This window comes from Asparagus officinalis, chromosome 1 (assembly GCF_001876935.1).
Source record: "Asparagus officinalis chromosome 1, Aspof.V1, whole genome shotgun sequence".
NCBI classification, from domain to species: domain Eukaryota; kingdom Viridiplantae; phylum Streptophyta; class Magnoliopsida; order Asparagales; family Asparagaceae; genus Asparagus; species Asparagus officinalis.
Window position 1 is genome coordinate 128,585,183 of NC_033794.1, and position 19,013 is coordinate 128,604,195.

A 19,013-nucleotide genomic window follows, 5' to 3' on the forward strand; every position below is an offset into this window, starting at 1 on the left:
CATTGGTTCACCCCCTAATAGTATAAAATTTGTTTCCCCCCAAATTAGGGTGTAACCAAGGGGAAGGGAACTCCATTCCCTTCCCTTCCATTCTCTCACCTAGTTTCCCTTAACTTCCCTTAACCCCATTGAAATCCAAACACACCCTTAGACTTGAGGCAATGTCAAAAAAATATAAGGGTAAAATAGGAAATACTTGTATTTAAAAGATATAGATTTGTAAATTAAATAGGTTTGGAGGGCATACAAGTGGAGAGCAAACAAAAATCAGAACTCAAAAAAAAATTCTCTCTCAATCTTAGCACACTCAGAGATTCACAGCTGAGGACCAATCCAATGGCTTCTACAGTGTCCTTCTCCCCCTTCTCCTCCTCCTCAGCTTCTTCTTCCTCCGCTCACAACCTCTCTCGTGCAAGAGCCCCAAAATCTCTCCCCTTTAGTTTCCTCCATCTCTCATCAAAATTCTCAACTGGGCTCCCGAAATCTCTCTTTTTGAATCATGGGTTCTCGAGATCTCAGGATTCTGTGTCGAGGAACGAGAGGAGGGCTGGCTTCGTCTCTGCAACTGCTGCCACTGAGAAGAGTATCCACGATTTCACTGTTAAGGTATTGAAATTTGCTCCATGTTTGGGTAGGAAAGATTTGGTTTTTATTCTGAGAAGTTGAAGAATTTCCATTGCTGGGCTTTGTTTTTGAGAAAAGGTCGGAGCCTGAGATCAACTGATAGTAAAAGATATCTTCTTCGCTCTAACTCTTTGAATCGAAAACATGGTCTTTGCTTCCTTTACAAACGAGCCAGCACGTTGCCAAAACTGCACACTATCACATTTGTTTCTTCTGTTAATGAGAATTGCATTCAATCACCAAACCATCAAAAAGTTCTACACCACTTGTGATGCTATCGATAATTTTAATCGGCTGAGAAGCCAAAGATGTGCTATATTACTTTGTGCATGATGTTCACAGGAGAAATTTATCTACCATTTTCCCATATTCTCTAGGAATGCAGTGACATCGAAGATTTAGTTGGTAGGAAGTTGGTTTTCAGAGCCGCTAGTGTAGCTAACCATTGATAGGTTGATAGCAGGCTTAGTGATAACTGATGAGAGGACTCTGTTTTGTGTAGCTCTCCTCTAACTCGTTGTAAACCCACTGAGAGTTTAATAGAGAATGAGAGATATAGAGAATCCAACAGGGGCCACCTCAATTTGACCTTTCTCTACCTAAAGTGAGGGCGACATCAATTTCAAGCAGCTGATGTTTCTTTGGCTCAAATCAGATCAGCCGTAATTGTTGGAAAAACTTGAGAGAGAATTGAAATGAGGTCGATTGACAGTGAGGTTGATTGACAACGACCCCTCAAGTCAAGTTTTGTGTTCTCCCTTTCAAAACAAATGGGTCCTAGCCATTTGACCAAATTCAAGCCAATATCAACAATCTCCACATTTGATTGAATTCTCAAACATCAATAACTAATGAATTTTACCCGTCTTGCAAATTGCAAACAATGCCCCAAACGGGGCCACCTAACAAGTGCGAAATAACTACGAGATTATACCTGAAGCAACGGCTATACACATTAAAGATGAAGGAAGGTACACCCATTCAGGAACACATTGATGAATTTAATAAAATTATCATGGATATGAAAAACCTGGATTTAAAACTTGATGATGAAGACCAGGCTCTCATTGTGTTGTGTTCCTTGCCCGACTCTTATGAAAACTTTGTTAACTCATTGTTGTGTGGAAGAGAATCCATAAGTCTTGAGGATGTGAAGGCCTCTTTGAATTCTGCTGAGTTAAGAACAAAGTTGAATGGGAGAGGTACCGATAGGCAGGCTGATGGTTTGCTAGCCAGAGGTAGAACGAAGACTGGAGAGGGTGATAAAGAGCAATCCAAAAATTGTTCAAAGTCCAGGTCAGCCCAAAATAAGAAACATGTGGAGTGTTTCTACTGTCACAAGAAATGGCGTTACAAGTCAGAATGTTATGCTCTAAAGAAGAAAAAGACAACCAGCGTGGTGAAACCTCAGATTCAGCTAATACGGTAAAGATTGATACTGTCGTTGTTGCTGAGACGGTTCTTACAGTGTCCCTTGGATGACCGTTCCGATAGAGAATGGATCTTGGATACGGGTGCGTCTTATCATATGTGCCCAAATAAATATTGGTTCACTACTTACAGATCTATAAGTGGTGGATCAGTTTTGATGGGCAAGAATGTAGTTTGCAAGACAGTTAGCATTGGTACAGTTCGCATCCGGTGTCACGATGAGATAGTGAGAACTTTATCAGATGTGAAACACATCCCGGACTTGAAAAATCTGATTTCTTTGAGTTCTTTGGATTCTATTGGGTGTTCTTATACTGGTGGAGGTGGAGCTCTTAGAGTTACTAAGGGTTCATTGGTTGTGATGAAAGGTAGTAAGGTGAACAGTCTTTATGTTCTCCAAAGCAGTACGATGACAGGCTCTGCAGGCATGTCCTCTGATGCTGATAGGGACACTACTCAGTTGTGACACATGCGCTTAGGCCACATGAGTGAGAAGAGGATGACTATTTTGAGTAAACATGGCTTACTCTGTGGTGATCACTGGATTTTTGTGAGCATTGTGTGTTTAGGAGACAAACTCTGGTCAGCTTCTCGACTGGCTCACATACAACGAAGGACACTTTCGACTACATCCATTCAGATTTGTGGGGACCTGCTCAGGTTCCATCCAAAGATGGTGCTCTTTATTTTCTGACGTTTATTGATGATTTTTCCAGGAAAATTTGGGTTTACTTTCTTAGGCGCAAAAGCGAGGTGTTCGAAACTTTCAAGAAGTGGAAAGTACTTGTCCACTTCTTGAGAATCAAACTGAAAAGAAGATTAAACGTCTCCGAACAGATAATGGCCTAGAGTTCTGTAGTGGTGAGTTCAATCAGTTCTGCTCAAATTCTGGGATTGTACGACATCGCACGGTCAGGCACACTTCTCAGCAAAACGGGGTGACAGAACGCATGAATAGAACGTTGACGGAGAGAGCTAGGTGTATGCTCTTAAACTTTGGGTTGGATAAAGACTTCTGGGCTGAAGCTGTTAACACAACTTGTTACTTGGTGAACCAGTCTCCTTTTACCGTCATTGAACACAAGACTCCAAATGAGGTATGGTCAGATAAACCAAATGACTATTTAAATTTAAAGGTATTTGGATGTCCCGCTTACTATCATGTTAAAGAGGGTAAGCTTGAGCCTAGAGCTGAGAAATGCATATTTATTGGTTATGCTGATGGCGTTAAAGGCTATCGTTTGTGGAGTCTTGAACCTGATTCTCCTAAATTCATTATTAGTATATATGTTACTTTTAATGAAAGATATATGCTTGATCATGGGAAAGTTTCTGTTGAGTCTACAGGAAATGTAGAGAAGACCATGGATAAGGTAGAGCTTCATGTGGAGCTCGAGGGAGACTTCTCAAAAGTCGTCTATAAAAATTGCTCCTACAATTATAGAAGAACAACATGATTCGAGCTCAGATGATGATGATGCTAAGATTGAAGAACCTTATTCCATAGCCACTGGCAGAGAGAGGAGACAGATCAGACCTCCTCAAAGATATGCGCATGCTGAATTAGTGGTATATGCTCTCACGACAGCTGAAGAGATGTATATTCAAGAGCCATCAAACTTTACTGAAGCTGTCTCATGCGAAGAATCTGGATGTTGGGCCACGACTATGACAGAAGAACTCGAGTCACTTTACAAGAACCAGACTTGGATTTGGTGCAATTACCTAAGGGTAAAAGGGAAATTAGATGCAAGTGGATTTTCAAGAAGAAAGAAGGGATCTCAGGGGTTGAAGATGCTAGATTCAAAGCACGGTGGATGCAAGTGGATTTTCAAGAAGAAAGAAGGGATCTCAGGGGTTGAAGATGCTAGATTCAAAGCACGGTTGGTGGCTAAGGGTTATAGACAAAAGGAGGGAATTGACTATGATGAAGTGTTTTCTCCGGTTGTGAAGCATATCTCCATCCGTGTATTGCTTGTCATGGTTGCTTTATTTGATCTGGAGCTTGAGCAGCTTGATGTGAAGACTGTATTTTTGCATGGCGAACTTGAGGAGACTATCTACATGTCTCAGCCAGAGGGATACTTCGTAGAAGGTAAAGAAGATCAAGTTTGCAGATTAAAAAAATCTTTGTATGGCCTAAAACAATCTCCCAGACAGTGGTACAAGAGGTTTGATAATTTTATGCTTAGTCATGGGTACTCAAGATGTACTTATGATAGTTGTGTGTCCTAGATGCATCTAGGGGATGATTCTTTTATTTATCTTCTATTGTATGTCGATGACATGTTTATTGCTGCTAAGAACATGTCGCAAATTCTTATTTTGAAGAAACAACTCAGTTATGAGTTTGAGATGAAAGATCTTGGTGCAACAAAGAAGATTTTAGATATGGAGATCAGGAGGGATAGGAAAGATGGAACATTATATCTCTCACAGAAGAGTTGTATTGAAAAGGTGCTTGAACGCTTTGGAATGAAGAGGGCCAAACCCGTTACGACTCCTTTGGCTCCTCACTTTAGGCTCTCGGCTTCAGATTCACCTACAAGTGAGAACAAGAAGAATGAGATGTCCCGAATTCCATACTCTAATGTAGTTGGTAGCATTATGTATGTTATGATTTGCACTCGTCCAGACATTACCCAGGCAGTCAGTGTAGTGAGTAGATATATGGCTCAACCAGGGAAGACACACTAGGAAGCAGTGAAGTGGATCATTCGGTATCTCAGGGGTACCTCAGATTTGGGTTTACTTTTTGATAGCAGTACTTTGGGAACCTCAATTGTAGGTTTTGTGGATTCTGACTATGCAGGTGATCTCGATAAAAGAAGATTTTTGACTGGTTATCTTTTTACTCTTTCTGACTCATCTATTAGTTGGAGATCGACTCTACAGTCGACAGTTGCTTTGTCTACTACAGAGGCAGAATACATGGTAGCAGCAAAAGCGGTAAAAGAGGCTATATGATTGAGAAATCTCGTAAGGGAGCTTGGACTTCAGCTTCAGCAGGAGGCTAGTTCAGTTGTATTTTGTGACAATCAGAACGTAATACATCTAAGCAAAAACTTAGCACATCATGAGAGGACAAAGCATATTGATGTCAGATATCATTTTATTTGTGAGGCAACTGCTGAAAAAAACATCACGATGAAGAAGATGGGTACTGCAGACAACCCAACTGACATGTTGACCAAACCGATCCCGGCCTTCAAGTTCAAGCACTGCTTGAATTTGGGAGGCATTCGCACTTGTTTGGTGGCCCCGTTTGGGGTATTGTTTGCAAAACGGGTGAAATTCACTAGTTATTGATATCTGAGAATTCAATCTAATGTGGAGATTATTGATATTGGCTTAAATTTGGCCAAATGGTTGGGACTCATTTGTTTTGAAAGGGAGAACACAAAACTTGACTTCAGGGGGGGAGGGGAGGTCGTTGTCAATCGCCCTCACTGTCAATCGCCCTCACTTCAATTCTTTCTCAAGTTTTTCAACAATTACGGCTGCTTTGATTTGAGCCAAAGAAACATCAGCCACTTGAAATTGATGTCGCCCTCACTTCAGGTAGAGAAAGGTCAAATTGAGGTGACCCTTGTTGGATTCTCTATATCTCTCTTTCTCTCTTAAACTCTCAGTGGGTTTACAACGAGTTAGAGGAGAGCTACACAAAACAGAGTCCTCTCAAATTTTGTATGTGCGTTGTATTGAGAGATTGAATATAGTGAAACTCCTCTCTTGCCGTGGACGTAGATCAATTTGATCGAACCACGTAAATATTGTGTGTTTGTGATTGTTTCTCTATTTTCTGTTTTTTGTGTTTAATTATCCCAACAATAACAACTTGTGTTCTATATGAGATTCTTTCCTAATACAATTTGATGCTGCTCTCTGGTGAGTGCTAGTATAAATCAATTCTAAATGAACGAGCTTGTGTAGTAATACTATTTTGGTGCAGGATATTGATGGCAAGGATGTCCCTCTCAGCAAATTCAAGGGAAAGGTTCTGTTAATTGTCAATGTTGCTTCGAGATGGTACTCATCCCTCCCCCTTTTGATGTTGCCACTATACTTTTTTCATTATGGTGGAGTAGTTTATGTTTTTATTTATTTTGTTATGATTTTGCGTCGGTACTAATTGGACAACTTGATTTTGAACTATAGTGGGTTGACGACATCGAACTATACAGAACTTTCTCACATTTATGAGAAATATAAGACACAAGGTATGTGGAATAATTTTTTAGCAGGCTTTTAATTTTTCCATTCCCTGTTTGTCTGTTGTGCTTTAATTATCTTTTTGGGTGCATGGCCTGAATCGGCATACACATTAGGATGTTGAGAATTGTTTTCATCGTTTAATCTCAATTTATGCATTTCATTTTAATATGTCTATGCGCGCGCGTGCGCGTATTTACATAGTCAAATACGTTGTTAAGAAGAAGATTTTCATTGGTATTCTTAACAATTCCACCAAACTCCGCATATAATACAAACCATAGTTGTCTAATTCTGGGGACCCCCTCGAACCATCGGGTGTGAAATATTTGTGAACTGATTTCCCTTTGGTACAAAAATTGGTTCTCCAAAATTGGCATAATGCTTACAAGTATGCTGGGTGCAAAATTCCCTTGCGCGCACATGCGCAAGGTGCAATATAATGCATGTGCATGAGTGAAGCAAGGCCCACACTGCACACATAATAGACAAACAAGCATGAAGGAACATATTTATGAGTATTCACATAAAAAAGATGTTAAGAATCTTAACTAATGACTCACGATAGATAAGTATCCATCGACTCTTGACAGGACTCTGTGAGAAATTATAAAGTAGGTCCTTATAAAGGATGGGACATTAGTCCCAATAATGATAATTTGGATGACTTCTCAAGTAAATTGAAGGAGCTTAAATGAAACTGTTTGGATTCAGAATTAGCTGAAGATGCACATAATGCTAGGGGGGCGGGGTTGTGTGTGTGTGTTTGTGGTGGGGGGGGGGGGCGCGGTTAATATGTTTCTAATTTGTGATTTATATGTTTTTTGTCTTATGTATTCAGAAATTTTGAAAGTGAAGCATTGAAGTATTTATATAAAAAAAATATTGAAATGTATAGTCAGCTTTCTAGTTTCTAGTTTTTTACTGCATACTGAAAAATGGTAAGTGCACCCAAAATAATTTACAACGTACCACTTACCAAACTTGCATATTCAAGAAACCAACCCCTCCCCCATCGAATCCAAAATAGCTAAGTGGCAAATTGCGTACCGAATTCGTAGAAAGACCCGCTAAGTAAAAAATTTCCAATTACCAATGTGCTTTTCTACCTTGTGTGGTTCTAGAGATGTAATCAAATGCTTGCAGAATATCTCATAACCTTATTGTTTGGCAAGTTACAAAATATAAGGCATTCTTCCTCGCACCTCATCCATATTTTACATGTGTACCACACATGCAAAAAATACGGCTTATATTACTATAATGAGAAGACATTGTAGCCAGGCGAATACCTTCTTAATTTATAGCTAGTGCCCTGTTTTTTATAAAAATGGGTTTTTTATATTAGTCCCTTAAATCTTTAATAATTTGAAATTAGTCTCTCAAATCAGTAAAACTTGCTATTAGGTCCTTCAAATCTTATAGGGCGGTCCAAATTATTCCTTCCGTTGGATTTTCCCCCCAATGTGCTATGCCTGGGTGGATAGTAATTAACCATGGGTGCCCTCACTAAATATGTATCTGTTAGATTTGACAAAGGAGAGAGCCTTTGTAGAATGGATTAGAGGGAAGAGTTGACCGTTGGGGCAGATAGATGTTTTAATGGGCATGGGTTTTAAGTTGGTTGTGTTGTTAATGAATTCCATTGAACTGAGCATGGATAAAAATAAGGGTATAGCTGGTATTTCATGGCAAAAAGTTAACTTAAGAGGAATATTTCCCTGAAATCAAATGGTAGAAAACCTGATAGATTAATTTGAAACAACTCACAAGAGTTGGGGACATGATAGCAATTTCAATGATTTGAGGGGTTGTTTTCCAAATATTAATGATATAAGGGACTAAAATATAATTATCCAAAAAAATTCGCATGCATGCGTAAAAAAACTAGATTAGAACAATAACAAGAAACATAGTTTTTATTTCCTTTTAATTAGAATTGAAACAATCACTGATACATGCAAATAAACTAACAATTCTCAAGATGTGTTCCCAGACTCGGTGCTATGGATAATTGGAATCTATGTTAAGTATTAGAGTCATGCCCACTAGGTTTCCAATTTAGTATATTTCGAAAAGCCATTGATTTTTTTGATTTCCTCCAATATTTGAAAAGCTCGGATGCAAGATCTACAAAGAAACAGATTAAACAACATTATTAGAAAGACTGTGAAACTAAGAAAGCATATTTGTTCAGTTATTTTTTATCATTTGATCGAAAACAGAGGAGCGATGGATTTTGAGGGGGGTTCCGGTAATGAGTAAGAGGGTTTTCTCTGTTTTTTTTGTGATTTCGCAAGGAGAATTACTCCTCCATTTAAAGGGGCTAAACCCATTATCTTCACCCCTCAGATCCGCCCCCTAAGATATTTTCTCTCAACAACCATTCCACATTTTCATGTTTTTCATAATTCTCTCTACTGAGAATCGTTGATTTGGTCACACATGACCGAGTCAATGTAACATCTTCCACTTGACCAAATTAACCAAGTGATATGCCTCCCATCATCCGTGAGATCAGATGTTTCTCCTTACCATTACTCTCACTATCCGTAGAGAGTAACTATTATTTTATTATTAATAAAATTTTCCTCGACTTCTTTATTTCTAAGTCTCATCAAACTTATATGTTTGATAAAAGATTTCGCTGGTATTCCTTTTGTTAAAGGATCAGCAATCATATCTGTAGTAGGGATATAAGTTACTTTGATTTCTTCATTTTCTACAATATCTCGAATATAGTAATGCCAAATCTCAATATGTTTTTCTTTGGAGCTATTCGCGCCACTATTGATTAAGCTAATTACTGCTTGATTATCATAATAAATATCAATAGGTCCTAACAAATTGAGATTAAGATCAATCAAAAATCGTCTTATCCAGACAGCATGTGTAGTTACCATACTGCAAGTTATATATTCAGTTTCTTGCGTATATCTAGCAACACACCCTTGTTTCTTGCTACTCCAAGAAACAACTCCTCGGAAGATGAATAAGTGTCCCGAAGTGGACTTCCATCATCTTTATCACCTCTGAAATCCCCGAGTTCAAGCGAATCAGCTGTAGGCTGTCTAAAAATCACAATAGATAGTTGATCCCCCATCAAACACCGATGATGGAAGTTACAATCTGACGACTTCCAGAAAGCTATAATTTGAAGACTTTCATGTAGATCGATGAAGGTTACAATCTGACGACCTTCACAATAACCGATGAAAGCTCTAGTTCAACAGCCTTCACAATCAACATCGGGAGTTACAATCTGACAACTCTCATATTTTCGAACAGCTAAGACGAAGATCACTCAACAATGGTCTTTACAACGCTCTACAGAAGAAGTTATAAGTCATTAGCTCATTCTAAAACACAGAATTCACCTTCGCGTTTCAGTTCTTGAGACGCAGGCAACCCCCACGTTTTTAAACCTCAGCAAATAAAACGCGGGCGGCCATCGCGTTTTTTAACATCCAACGGGAGCCTAACTCCGCGTCTCCAGTCTAAAACGCTTCACCTTCGCGTTTTTCAACATCCAGCGGGTGCCCAACTCCGCGTCTCCGGTCTAAAACGCGGAGTTAGGGTCCTGAACGTCAACTTGGGCGTTGTTTGACTCATTCAACATGAGCTGAACGGTTCCAAAACCGTTTCCCACGATTTGGGAGCGGTTACACCCTACTTAGGAGTGATTTAAGGGGCGATTACACCCTCTTAAACCCCTATAAAAACGAGTAAACTCAACTGAGTTCAGGGCTTTTGGGGGCCTGACGGATTATCTTGGGATCCTTGAACATTTTCGGATCTGAAGAGCAGCAAAGGGCGCCTCCTCTTTGGTCTTTCGATCCTGGAGGCTTGGCAGTAAATAAGATCCTTCATCCTTCGGCTGGAGCTTTGGAGATCGGCAACAGGAGCTTCTTCATCCTTGGCTTATAACCGATTTTCGGTTAAATCAACTCTTCCATAGAGTTTCAAACTCGTTCAGAGTTATCAACTCATTAAGAGTTTCAAACTTGCTTTGCAAGTTCTTTACAGCGTCAAATCGTGAGGAGAAGATATCGTTCTAATGAATCAAGACGTTCGGATCGTCAACGGAGAGCAAACTCGACGCGAGCATTCGAGGGAGGCACTCCATTGCCACCGTAAAGAACCCAGACTTAAACAAATGGGAGAATCCAGATCAATTCTCCTCTCTTTTATAATCGGAATCCAAATTGTAATCGAGATCGAGAGAATACAAGTCAATTTTTTTTCATTCTTTTTACTCCAAATTTTTCACCAAACATCAGCTTGATAAACTAATCTATGAGTTAATGTACCTCTGATATACTTCATAATCTTTTTAACAGCTTTCCAATGTGCTGAACCTGGATTATTTTGATATCGACTGACTAGACTCACAGCATAAGATATATTAGGTCTGGTGTACAACATTGCATACATCAAGCTACTAATTGCTTGAGCATAAGGAACATCTAATGGCTTATGTCTCTCTCCAGGGTTTTGCTCTTTACATAATATCTTTCTCATAACCAACGGAGTTGGCGCCGGATTGGAATTCTCCATTCCAAACCATTTAAGAATTGATCTTAAATATTTTTCTTAGTTTAAACTTAGCATTCTAGACTTTCTATCTCGAATTATTTAAATTTCAAGAATATATGATGCAACTTCCCTGTCTTTCATCTCAAACTTTTCGCTGAGATCTGTCTTGATTTTATTCTATATTTCTATGTCATTTCCAACGAGCAATATATCATCCACATATAAGGATAATATAGTAAATTTGCTCCTATTTTTCAAGACATATACACAATTATCTAATTTATTTTGAATAAAACCAAGTTTAGTGACTGTATCATGAAATTTGAGATACTATTATCTAGAAGACTGTTTTAAACCATATAGAGATTTTATTAATTTGTAAACTTTATGTTCATGTTCTTTCACTTGAAAAGCTTCAGGTTGTTGCATATATATCACTTCCTTGAACTCTCTGTTAAGGAATACTGTTTTAACATCCATTTGGAATAATTCTAAATCAAGATATGCAACAATAACCAAATTCTAATTGATGCAAATTTAGTTACAGGAGAATATGTCTCCTGAAAATCTATTTATGCCTTCTGGTTGTAACACTTGGTAACTAACCGTGCTTTGAATTTATCAATAGATCCATCAACACGATATTTCTTTTTGAGCACTCATTTGCATTCTATGACCTTTCTATTTTCTGGTAGGTCACATAACTCTCATACCTTATTCTTTTTTATAGAATCAAGTTATTCTTTCATAGATTCTAGCCATAAAGTTGATTCATGCGATTTCATCGCATCATAAAAGGTTAAGGGATCTTGTTTTTCTATATTTGTATCTACCGAGAAACAAGATGACTCACATGAATACAAATAGTAATCATTCATCCATGAAGCCTTTTGTTGCCTACAATCGGTTGAGTAGGTATATTATTTTTTATAGGTATTTCATCATTTTCAAGATTAGATTCATTCATAATATCAAGGTCATTAGTGGGAACAACACTGTAATAATCATCATCTATTACAGTTAGAGGTTCTGTTTCCTCTCGAACTTGTTCTTCTTTCTCTAGATTCTCTAGAAATGTAGCATCTCTGCTTTCAATAACTCCTTTTTCTTTATTGTAGAACTTATAACATTTTGACTTTTCTAAATACCTTATGAATCTACACTTTATTATTTTAAAATCTAACTTATCTCTAAGTTGACATGGAATGAGAACATGGGCTATAGATCCCTACTTCCTGAGATGACTCAAATTAAGTTTCCTCCATTCCATAAATCATAAGGTGTAGATACAACTGATTTGGTGAGAATTCTATTTAGAATGTAGTTTGCAGTTAACAATGTCTCTCTAAAAAGTTTTAGAAAGATCAGAATGAGACAACATACATCTAATTACATTAAGCAATGTTATGTTTTTTCTTTCAGCAACACCATTCTGTTGTGGCATATACGATATTGTTGTATGCTTTTTAATTCCATGCTAAATACAATAACTCTCAAATTCTTTAGAGTTATATTCTCCACCTCTATCAGTTCTCAATTTTTTGATTTTCAATCCAAGTTGGTTTTTAACTTCTGTCTTATATCTCTTAAAGCAGTCAAAAGCTTCTAATTTTCTGGATATAAGATAGACATGTGTAAACTTGGAATAATCATCTATAAAAGTAATAAAATATTCTTTATTACTTTGAGTTTTGACACTTAGGGGACCACAAATATCCGAGTGTATCAACCCTAAAAGTTCATTGGCTCTTTGTCCGCCAGTGAAAGGTTTTCTAATCATTTTACCAGTTAAACAATGTTCACATGGTGACAATTGAACATTAGATAGTGCAGGAAGCAAGTTTATTCTGATAATTTTTTTATTTTTGAAATACTAGCATGTCCTAGTCTAGAATGTCACAATTCAGACTTAGAAAAATAACAGGACAAGTAATTCAAATTCGAAATTTCATTATCAGAATTATTACAAACTACTGAAAGCATGCATAATTCATGTTCGGACACATATTTTCCCATAGCATACATTTTATTATTCTTGCCTATAGAAACCCGATTATTATAGAACCTAACTTCCAGTGTTTTCTTCATCAAGTTGGGAACAAAGATCAGATTGCGCCGAATTCCAGGCGCATAGAACACATCTTTAAGGACAAGAATGTTGTTCCCAAGATCCAATCTATACGAATCAATACATTCTACATTGAGATACGTATTATTTCCTATATAGATTCTCTATTCTCCTTTCTTCAGCTCGGTGAATTCTGTGACTCTATTTTTGTCCTTTGCGATATGCCTAGAAGCACCGGAGTCGATCCACCAACCGCTAATATCCGTCATCACAGCATTGTATTCCGTCACACCGACGAATTCTCTTTTGCTAGTACCCCCTTGTTGTGGATACTTGTAATCTTCCTTATTCTCTTGCTTTTCACCTTGTGGGCGATTGGGCTTGAAATGCCTGAACTTTCCACAATTGTAGCAGACTTCGCGGAGATACTTTCTTTTTCTTGAACCGCTGTGACTTCGGTCCTCACGATTGTGGTTTACTAGGACCAGAGTTTTTATAGTTTTTAGTATTATACCTCTAGCGGACATAATTCAGCCCATGTTGTACCATATTCAGTTATGGTTCTTTCCTACTAGCTATTAAGTCATGTTTTATCGCTAGTGCATAGGAAGATCAGTGACAGACTTAATGGCAGGGTTCATTCTCAATGTGATGGCAACCACAGCAAGGGAAGAGGGTAGATTGTTCAAAATGGTTGCCACTTGCATTCTTTCTGGGATTTCGGTCCCAGCAGTGGATAAGTCATTAGCCATAACAATCATTTTATTTATATGCTCTACAACATTGTCTCCCTCTTACATACGACAAGAATTAAACTTATGCAGGAGTAGTTGAATGTTAACTTCAGAGGCGGTATCGTATTTTTCTTTTATTGCATTCCACATGTCCATGGAAGTCTTATGAGTTTCAAAAACTTTGATCAAATTATCTTCCATGAACATGAGCATAAGGCTTTTCGCATTTTTATCTTTCGATTTTCACTGTTCAAACCATTTCTTTTCTTCAGATGTTGATTTATCAGTAAGGGTTAGAACGGTGGTTTTGATTACGTCATCAATATTGTCATGGATTAGAGCATATCCTATTTTTTATGCCACATATCATAATTACTGTCATTAAATCTTACAATAGCAAATCTTACAGTAGCAAATCTTTTATACATTAGTCTTAAACACTGCTCATAATGCATGAGCAGTAGCAAATCTTACAGTAGCAAATCTTACATGGCTCTACTGATTTGGTTAGTAATGTGAGAATTATATGCAGAATAGCATGACATGACATCTTTTATACGTTAGTCTTAAACACTTTCTGGAAAGAGGATCACAAATTTTTTTTAAAAAAATAGAACTTTATAAAATTGCAAAAAAGTTTGCTACAATGATGTAGTACACAACAAACAGTCTGCAAGTTCGCAATTTTTAAATGCATTAGCATTAATGTTTATTTTTGGGAAAATTGTGTCAATGCCCCAAAAGTAAAAATTTCATGTGCTGCAGCCCCTTTGACTTTTTCACATGTGTTTTAGCCCTTTAAATTTAAGATCTATGTTCTACAACCCTTTTTTAGCAATTATTACCTGTCAACTAAGTATAAAGTGAGAATAAAAAAAATAAAACCCCCCAAAATACCCTTATCTCCTCTATTCTTTCATGTTAAGTCTAAAAACAAGTTTAATTAGACTTAACATGAAAGTCTAATTTTATGTTAAGTTCAATTTAATTCATGTTAAGTTTAATTTAATTCTTTTTTAAGTCTAATTTAAATCATGTTATGTCTAATTCAACTTGTTTCAAGTCTAATTTAATTCATGTTAAGTCTAATTTAATTTGTTTTAAGTCTAATTTCATGCTAAGTCCAATTTAATTCATGGTAAGTTCTATTTAATTCCTTTTAAGTCTAATTTAAATAATGTTATGTCTAATTCAACTTGTTTTAAGTATAATTTAATTCATGTTAAGTTTAATTTAACTTATTTTAAGTCTAATTTAATTCATGTTAAGTTTAATTTAATTCATTTTAAATCTAATTTAAATCATGTTATGTCTAATTCGATATTTTTCAAGTCTAATTTAATTCATGTTAAGTTTAATTCAACTTGTTATAAGTCTAATGTCATGTTAAGTCCAATTTAATTCATGTTAAGTCTAATTTAATTCCTTTTAAGTCTAATTTAAATCATGTTTATGTCTAATTCACTTGTTTTAAGTCTAATTTAATTGGACTTAACATGAAATTGGACTTAAAAAAAGTCGAATTAGACTTAACATGATTTAAATTAGACTTAAATCTAATTTAAATCATGTTATGTCTAATTCGATATTTTTCAAGTCTAATTTAATTCATGTTAAGTTTAATTCAACTTGTTATAAGTCTAATTTCATGTTAAGTCCAATTTAATTCATGTTAAGTCTAATTTAATTCCTTTTAAGTCTAATTTAAATCATGTTTATGTCTAATTCACTTGTTTTAAGTCTAATTTAATTGGACTTAACATGAAATTGGACTTAAAAAAAGTCGAATTAGACTTAACATGATTTAAATTAGACTTAAAAGGAATTTAACATGATTAAAATTAGACTTAACATGAATTAAATTTGACTTAACATGAAATTAGACTTAAAATAAGTTGAAATAGACTTAACATGATTAATTCAACTTGTTTTTAGACTTAAAATAAGTTAAATTAGACATTACATGATATAAATTAGACTTAAAAAGAATTAAATTAGACTTAACATGAATCGAATTAGACTTAACATGAACCAAATTAGACTTAATATGAATCAAATTGGATTTAATATGAAATTAGACTTAAAACAAGTTGAATTAGACTTAATGTAATTCATGTTAATTCTAATTCAACTTGTTTTTAGACTTGAAACAAGTTGAATTAGACATAACATGATTTAAATTAGACTTAAAAGAAATTAAATTAGATTTAACATCAACTAAATTAGATTTAATATGAAATTAGGTTTAAAACAAGTTAAATTAGACTTAACATGATTTAAATTAGACTTAATATAAACCGAATTGGACTTAACATGAACCAAATTTGACTTAACATGATTTAACATAAACGGAATTGGACTTAACATGATTTAAATTGGACTTAACATGAACCGAATTGGACTTAACATATAATCCATGTTAAGTTTTTTTTTTAAAGTCTAATTTCATGTTAAGTCTAATTTAAATTAGACTTAAAATAATTTAATTAAACTTAATAAGATTTAAATTAGACTCAAAACGATTTAAATTAGACTTAAAATGATTTAAACTGGACTTAACACGAACCAAACTGGACTTAACATGAACCAAACTGGACTTAACATGAATTAAATTGGACTTAACACTAAACTGGATTAAAATTAGACTTAAAAGTAATTAAATTAGATTTAACATGAATCAAATTGGACTTAACATGAAGCAAAATTAAACTCAACATGAAATTAGACTTAAAATAAATTAAAATAGACTTAACATGATTCATGTTAAGTCTAATTCAACTTATTTTAGACTTAAAATAAATTGAATTAGACATAACATGATTTAAATTAGACTTAACATGAATCAAATTGGACTTAATATGAATCAAATTGGACTTAACATAAAATTAGACTTAAAACATGTTAAATTAGACTTAACATGATTCGTGTTAACTCTTATTCAACTTATTTTTGAACCTAATTCAAGTTGAATTAGACGTAATATGATTTAAGTTAGACTTAAAAGGAATTAAATTAGACTTAACATGAACCAAACTGGACCTAACGTGATAGATCTGGAGAGAACGAAGAGGGAGGAGGAAATGATGGCATTTTGGGCTTTTATGTTTGTTTCTCTCTCTTTGTGCTTAGTTGCATGATAATTACATGAAAAAAGGTTGCAGCACATAATGTGACATTTCTTTGGGCTGAACCACATGGAAAAAAATGGAGGGGCTGCAGCACACGAAGGTTTTACTTTTTGGGCCTTGACACAATTCTCCCTTTATTTTTTTCTCTCAACGATGATAACATGTTAAAGTATATTATCACAAAATCACAAAATTAATTAATGATTTTTCATATGCTAATGCGTAGTTATATCCTGTATTAAGGATGGTTATCATTAGACAATTATTAACTTTGGTAAATTACTTTATGATGTCAGGATATATTTTTTATTTAAACATTTTTAACATTAATATGTTAATGGCACCCTCACACAAGTGTATGCATGCGTGCATCTACTTGTGTAGGCGCACACATAGAGGCATGCAAGCATTCGGTCGTGTAGATGCCCGTGTACATGCGCGCGCACATATACACATGCAGATACACGTGCACATTGTGTCCACAATGTATTTAGTACCCTAGTTTGCATTACTTTTGTTTTCATGTCCTTCTTATTGTATCTGTATCCTACATCCGTATTGATGCAACTTTGTGATTAATGACTTCCTGCACTTGACTGAAAAGGTTAGGATACTATTGGTGATTTCTTTCTTGTACCCTGTTACACGAGTAAAATCTGTGCTATTAAGATAGTCTTGGGTGCATACTTGCACACATCTTTTTTAGCTTGGGGTTTCTCAACACATGACAAATAAGCCGTTAGCCTTATTATCAAACTGATCTGTTTCCATCAGGCTTTGAGATCTTGGCTTTTCCCTGCAATCAGTTTGGAGGACAAGAGCCTGGATCAAATACAGATATAAAGCAGTTTGCTTGTACGAGATTCAAAGCTGAATTCCCAATTTTTGACAAGGTACTCCATCCTATTTTCTCTGTGTTTTTTGATGTAGGGGCATTAAATCGTTCATATTTTGAAATTAGACCCTCAATCATTTAAATTGCTACGAAGTCCTCAATTCTTAAGTTATTTTAAAAAGAGCCCCTTAAGTCATAGAAATTAATATTAGGTCCCCCGGTTCTCATAATTTGGGGATTAATTTGAAACAACTTATGAGAATTGGAGAACTAATACCAATTTCAATGATTTGAGGACTAATTTCAAAATAACTTAAGAATTGGAGGACAAATATCGAAAAATCCTCTCTCTTTCATTGACATGCATTACCACCAACCTAAAACCTTTATAGAGAATTGTTACCTTTGCACCGTGTTGGATCGTGGGATTGTATACTAAAATTATTTTTTGTTTCTTGCAGGTTGATGTGAATGGACCAAACACTGCTGCGGTATATCAGTTTCTCAAGTCAAGTGCTGGAGGATTTTTAGGCGATATTATCAAGTGGAACTTCGAGAAGTTCTTGGTGGACAAAAATGGTAAGGTTGTCGAAAGGTACCCACCGACAACTTCACCTTTCCAGATCGAGGTACGTAGTGTGATCTAAGATGACCATCAGGACACATGACTTAAATGAATGCAAGCTTCTCATTGTACAATTTATTATTCATGCTTGTTTCCTTGTATTGCAGAAGGATATCCAAAAGCTTCTGTCAGCGTAATATTTGATACGTTATCGATGTCGAACTATAGAACCACACAGTACATACGCGTGCTCCATGGATGTTTTTTTGTGGTATGTTATCAGTTGTATTGGTTGAGAATATATCGTGTAATATATTAACAGTTGAGTGATAATGGTGCTGTGTTTAGTGCCTTGTTATGACAAATAAGAACATTTGCATCAGGCAGTTCGATAGAAGGCACAAAACTTAAATATTTTCGAACGAATCTTGAAACGGTATGGTTGATGAATGATGAGTGGTGGGATGCCTATAAACACAACTGAATGCAAGAAAATGATTCATGTTGTATTCTGGAATTCGAGATAAAACTCTCTTGGTGCTGTTATATCAAAGGTTGTTAGCTCAGTACAAGGGGTGTTTGGCAACAGGGAAAGGAATGGAAAATAGAAAGTGAGAGAAAGTGCTTTTCCTCATAAGTTTTTTTTTTTCAAATACTGTTTGGAGGTTAGAAAGTGAAATGTAGAAAGTTGAGGTGACAACTGATGTATATCATCCACTTTCTTTACACGTATTTTCTGGTTGTTTTGCAAAATGAATAGTGGAAAGTAGAAATGATGGGGGGGATATTAAAAATTTCACTTCTTTCAATTCACTTCTCCTTTGTTTTCTCAAAAATTTTGGGAAATGGGAAGGGGTTAAAAAGTTGAAGTGACATCTTA

General features: G+C 35.7%; 1 protein-coding gene across 1 annotated transcript; it reads left to right on the top strand.

The window, feature by feature from the left end:
- LOC109843758 (probable phospholipid hydroperoxide glutathione peroxidase) lies at positions 263-18,642 on the top strand. The gene is made up of 6 exons (XM_020412750.1): positions 263-606; positions 6,008-6,084; positions 6,214-6,275; positions 17,508-17,626; positions 18,030-18,197; positions 18,301-18,642. The coding sequence occupies exons 1-6, from the start codon at positions 337-339 to the stop codon at positions 18,328-18,330; spliced, it is 726 nt and encodes a 241-aa protein (XP_020268339.1). The 5' UTR covers positions 263-336; the 3' UTR covers positions 18,331-18,642.

Excerpts from the sequence above, each read along its gene's own strand:
- LOC109843758 (XM_020412750.1), top strand. The coding sequence starts at position 337 with ATGGCTTCTACAGTGTCCTTCTCCCCCTTCTCCTCCTCCTCAGCTTCT. Across the intron at positions 607-6,007 it reads TCCACGATTTCACTGTTAAG|GATATTGATGGCAAGGATGT; the intron begins GTATTGAAATTT and ends ATTTTGGTGCAG. Across the intron at positions 17,627-18,029 it reads AATTCCCAATTTTTGACAAG|GTTGATGTGAATGGACCAAA; the intron begins GTACTCCATCCT and ends TGTTTCTTGCAG.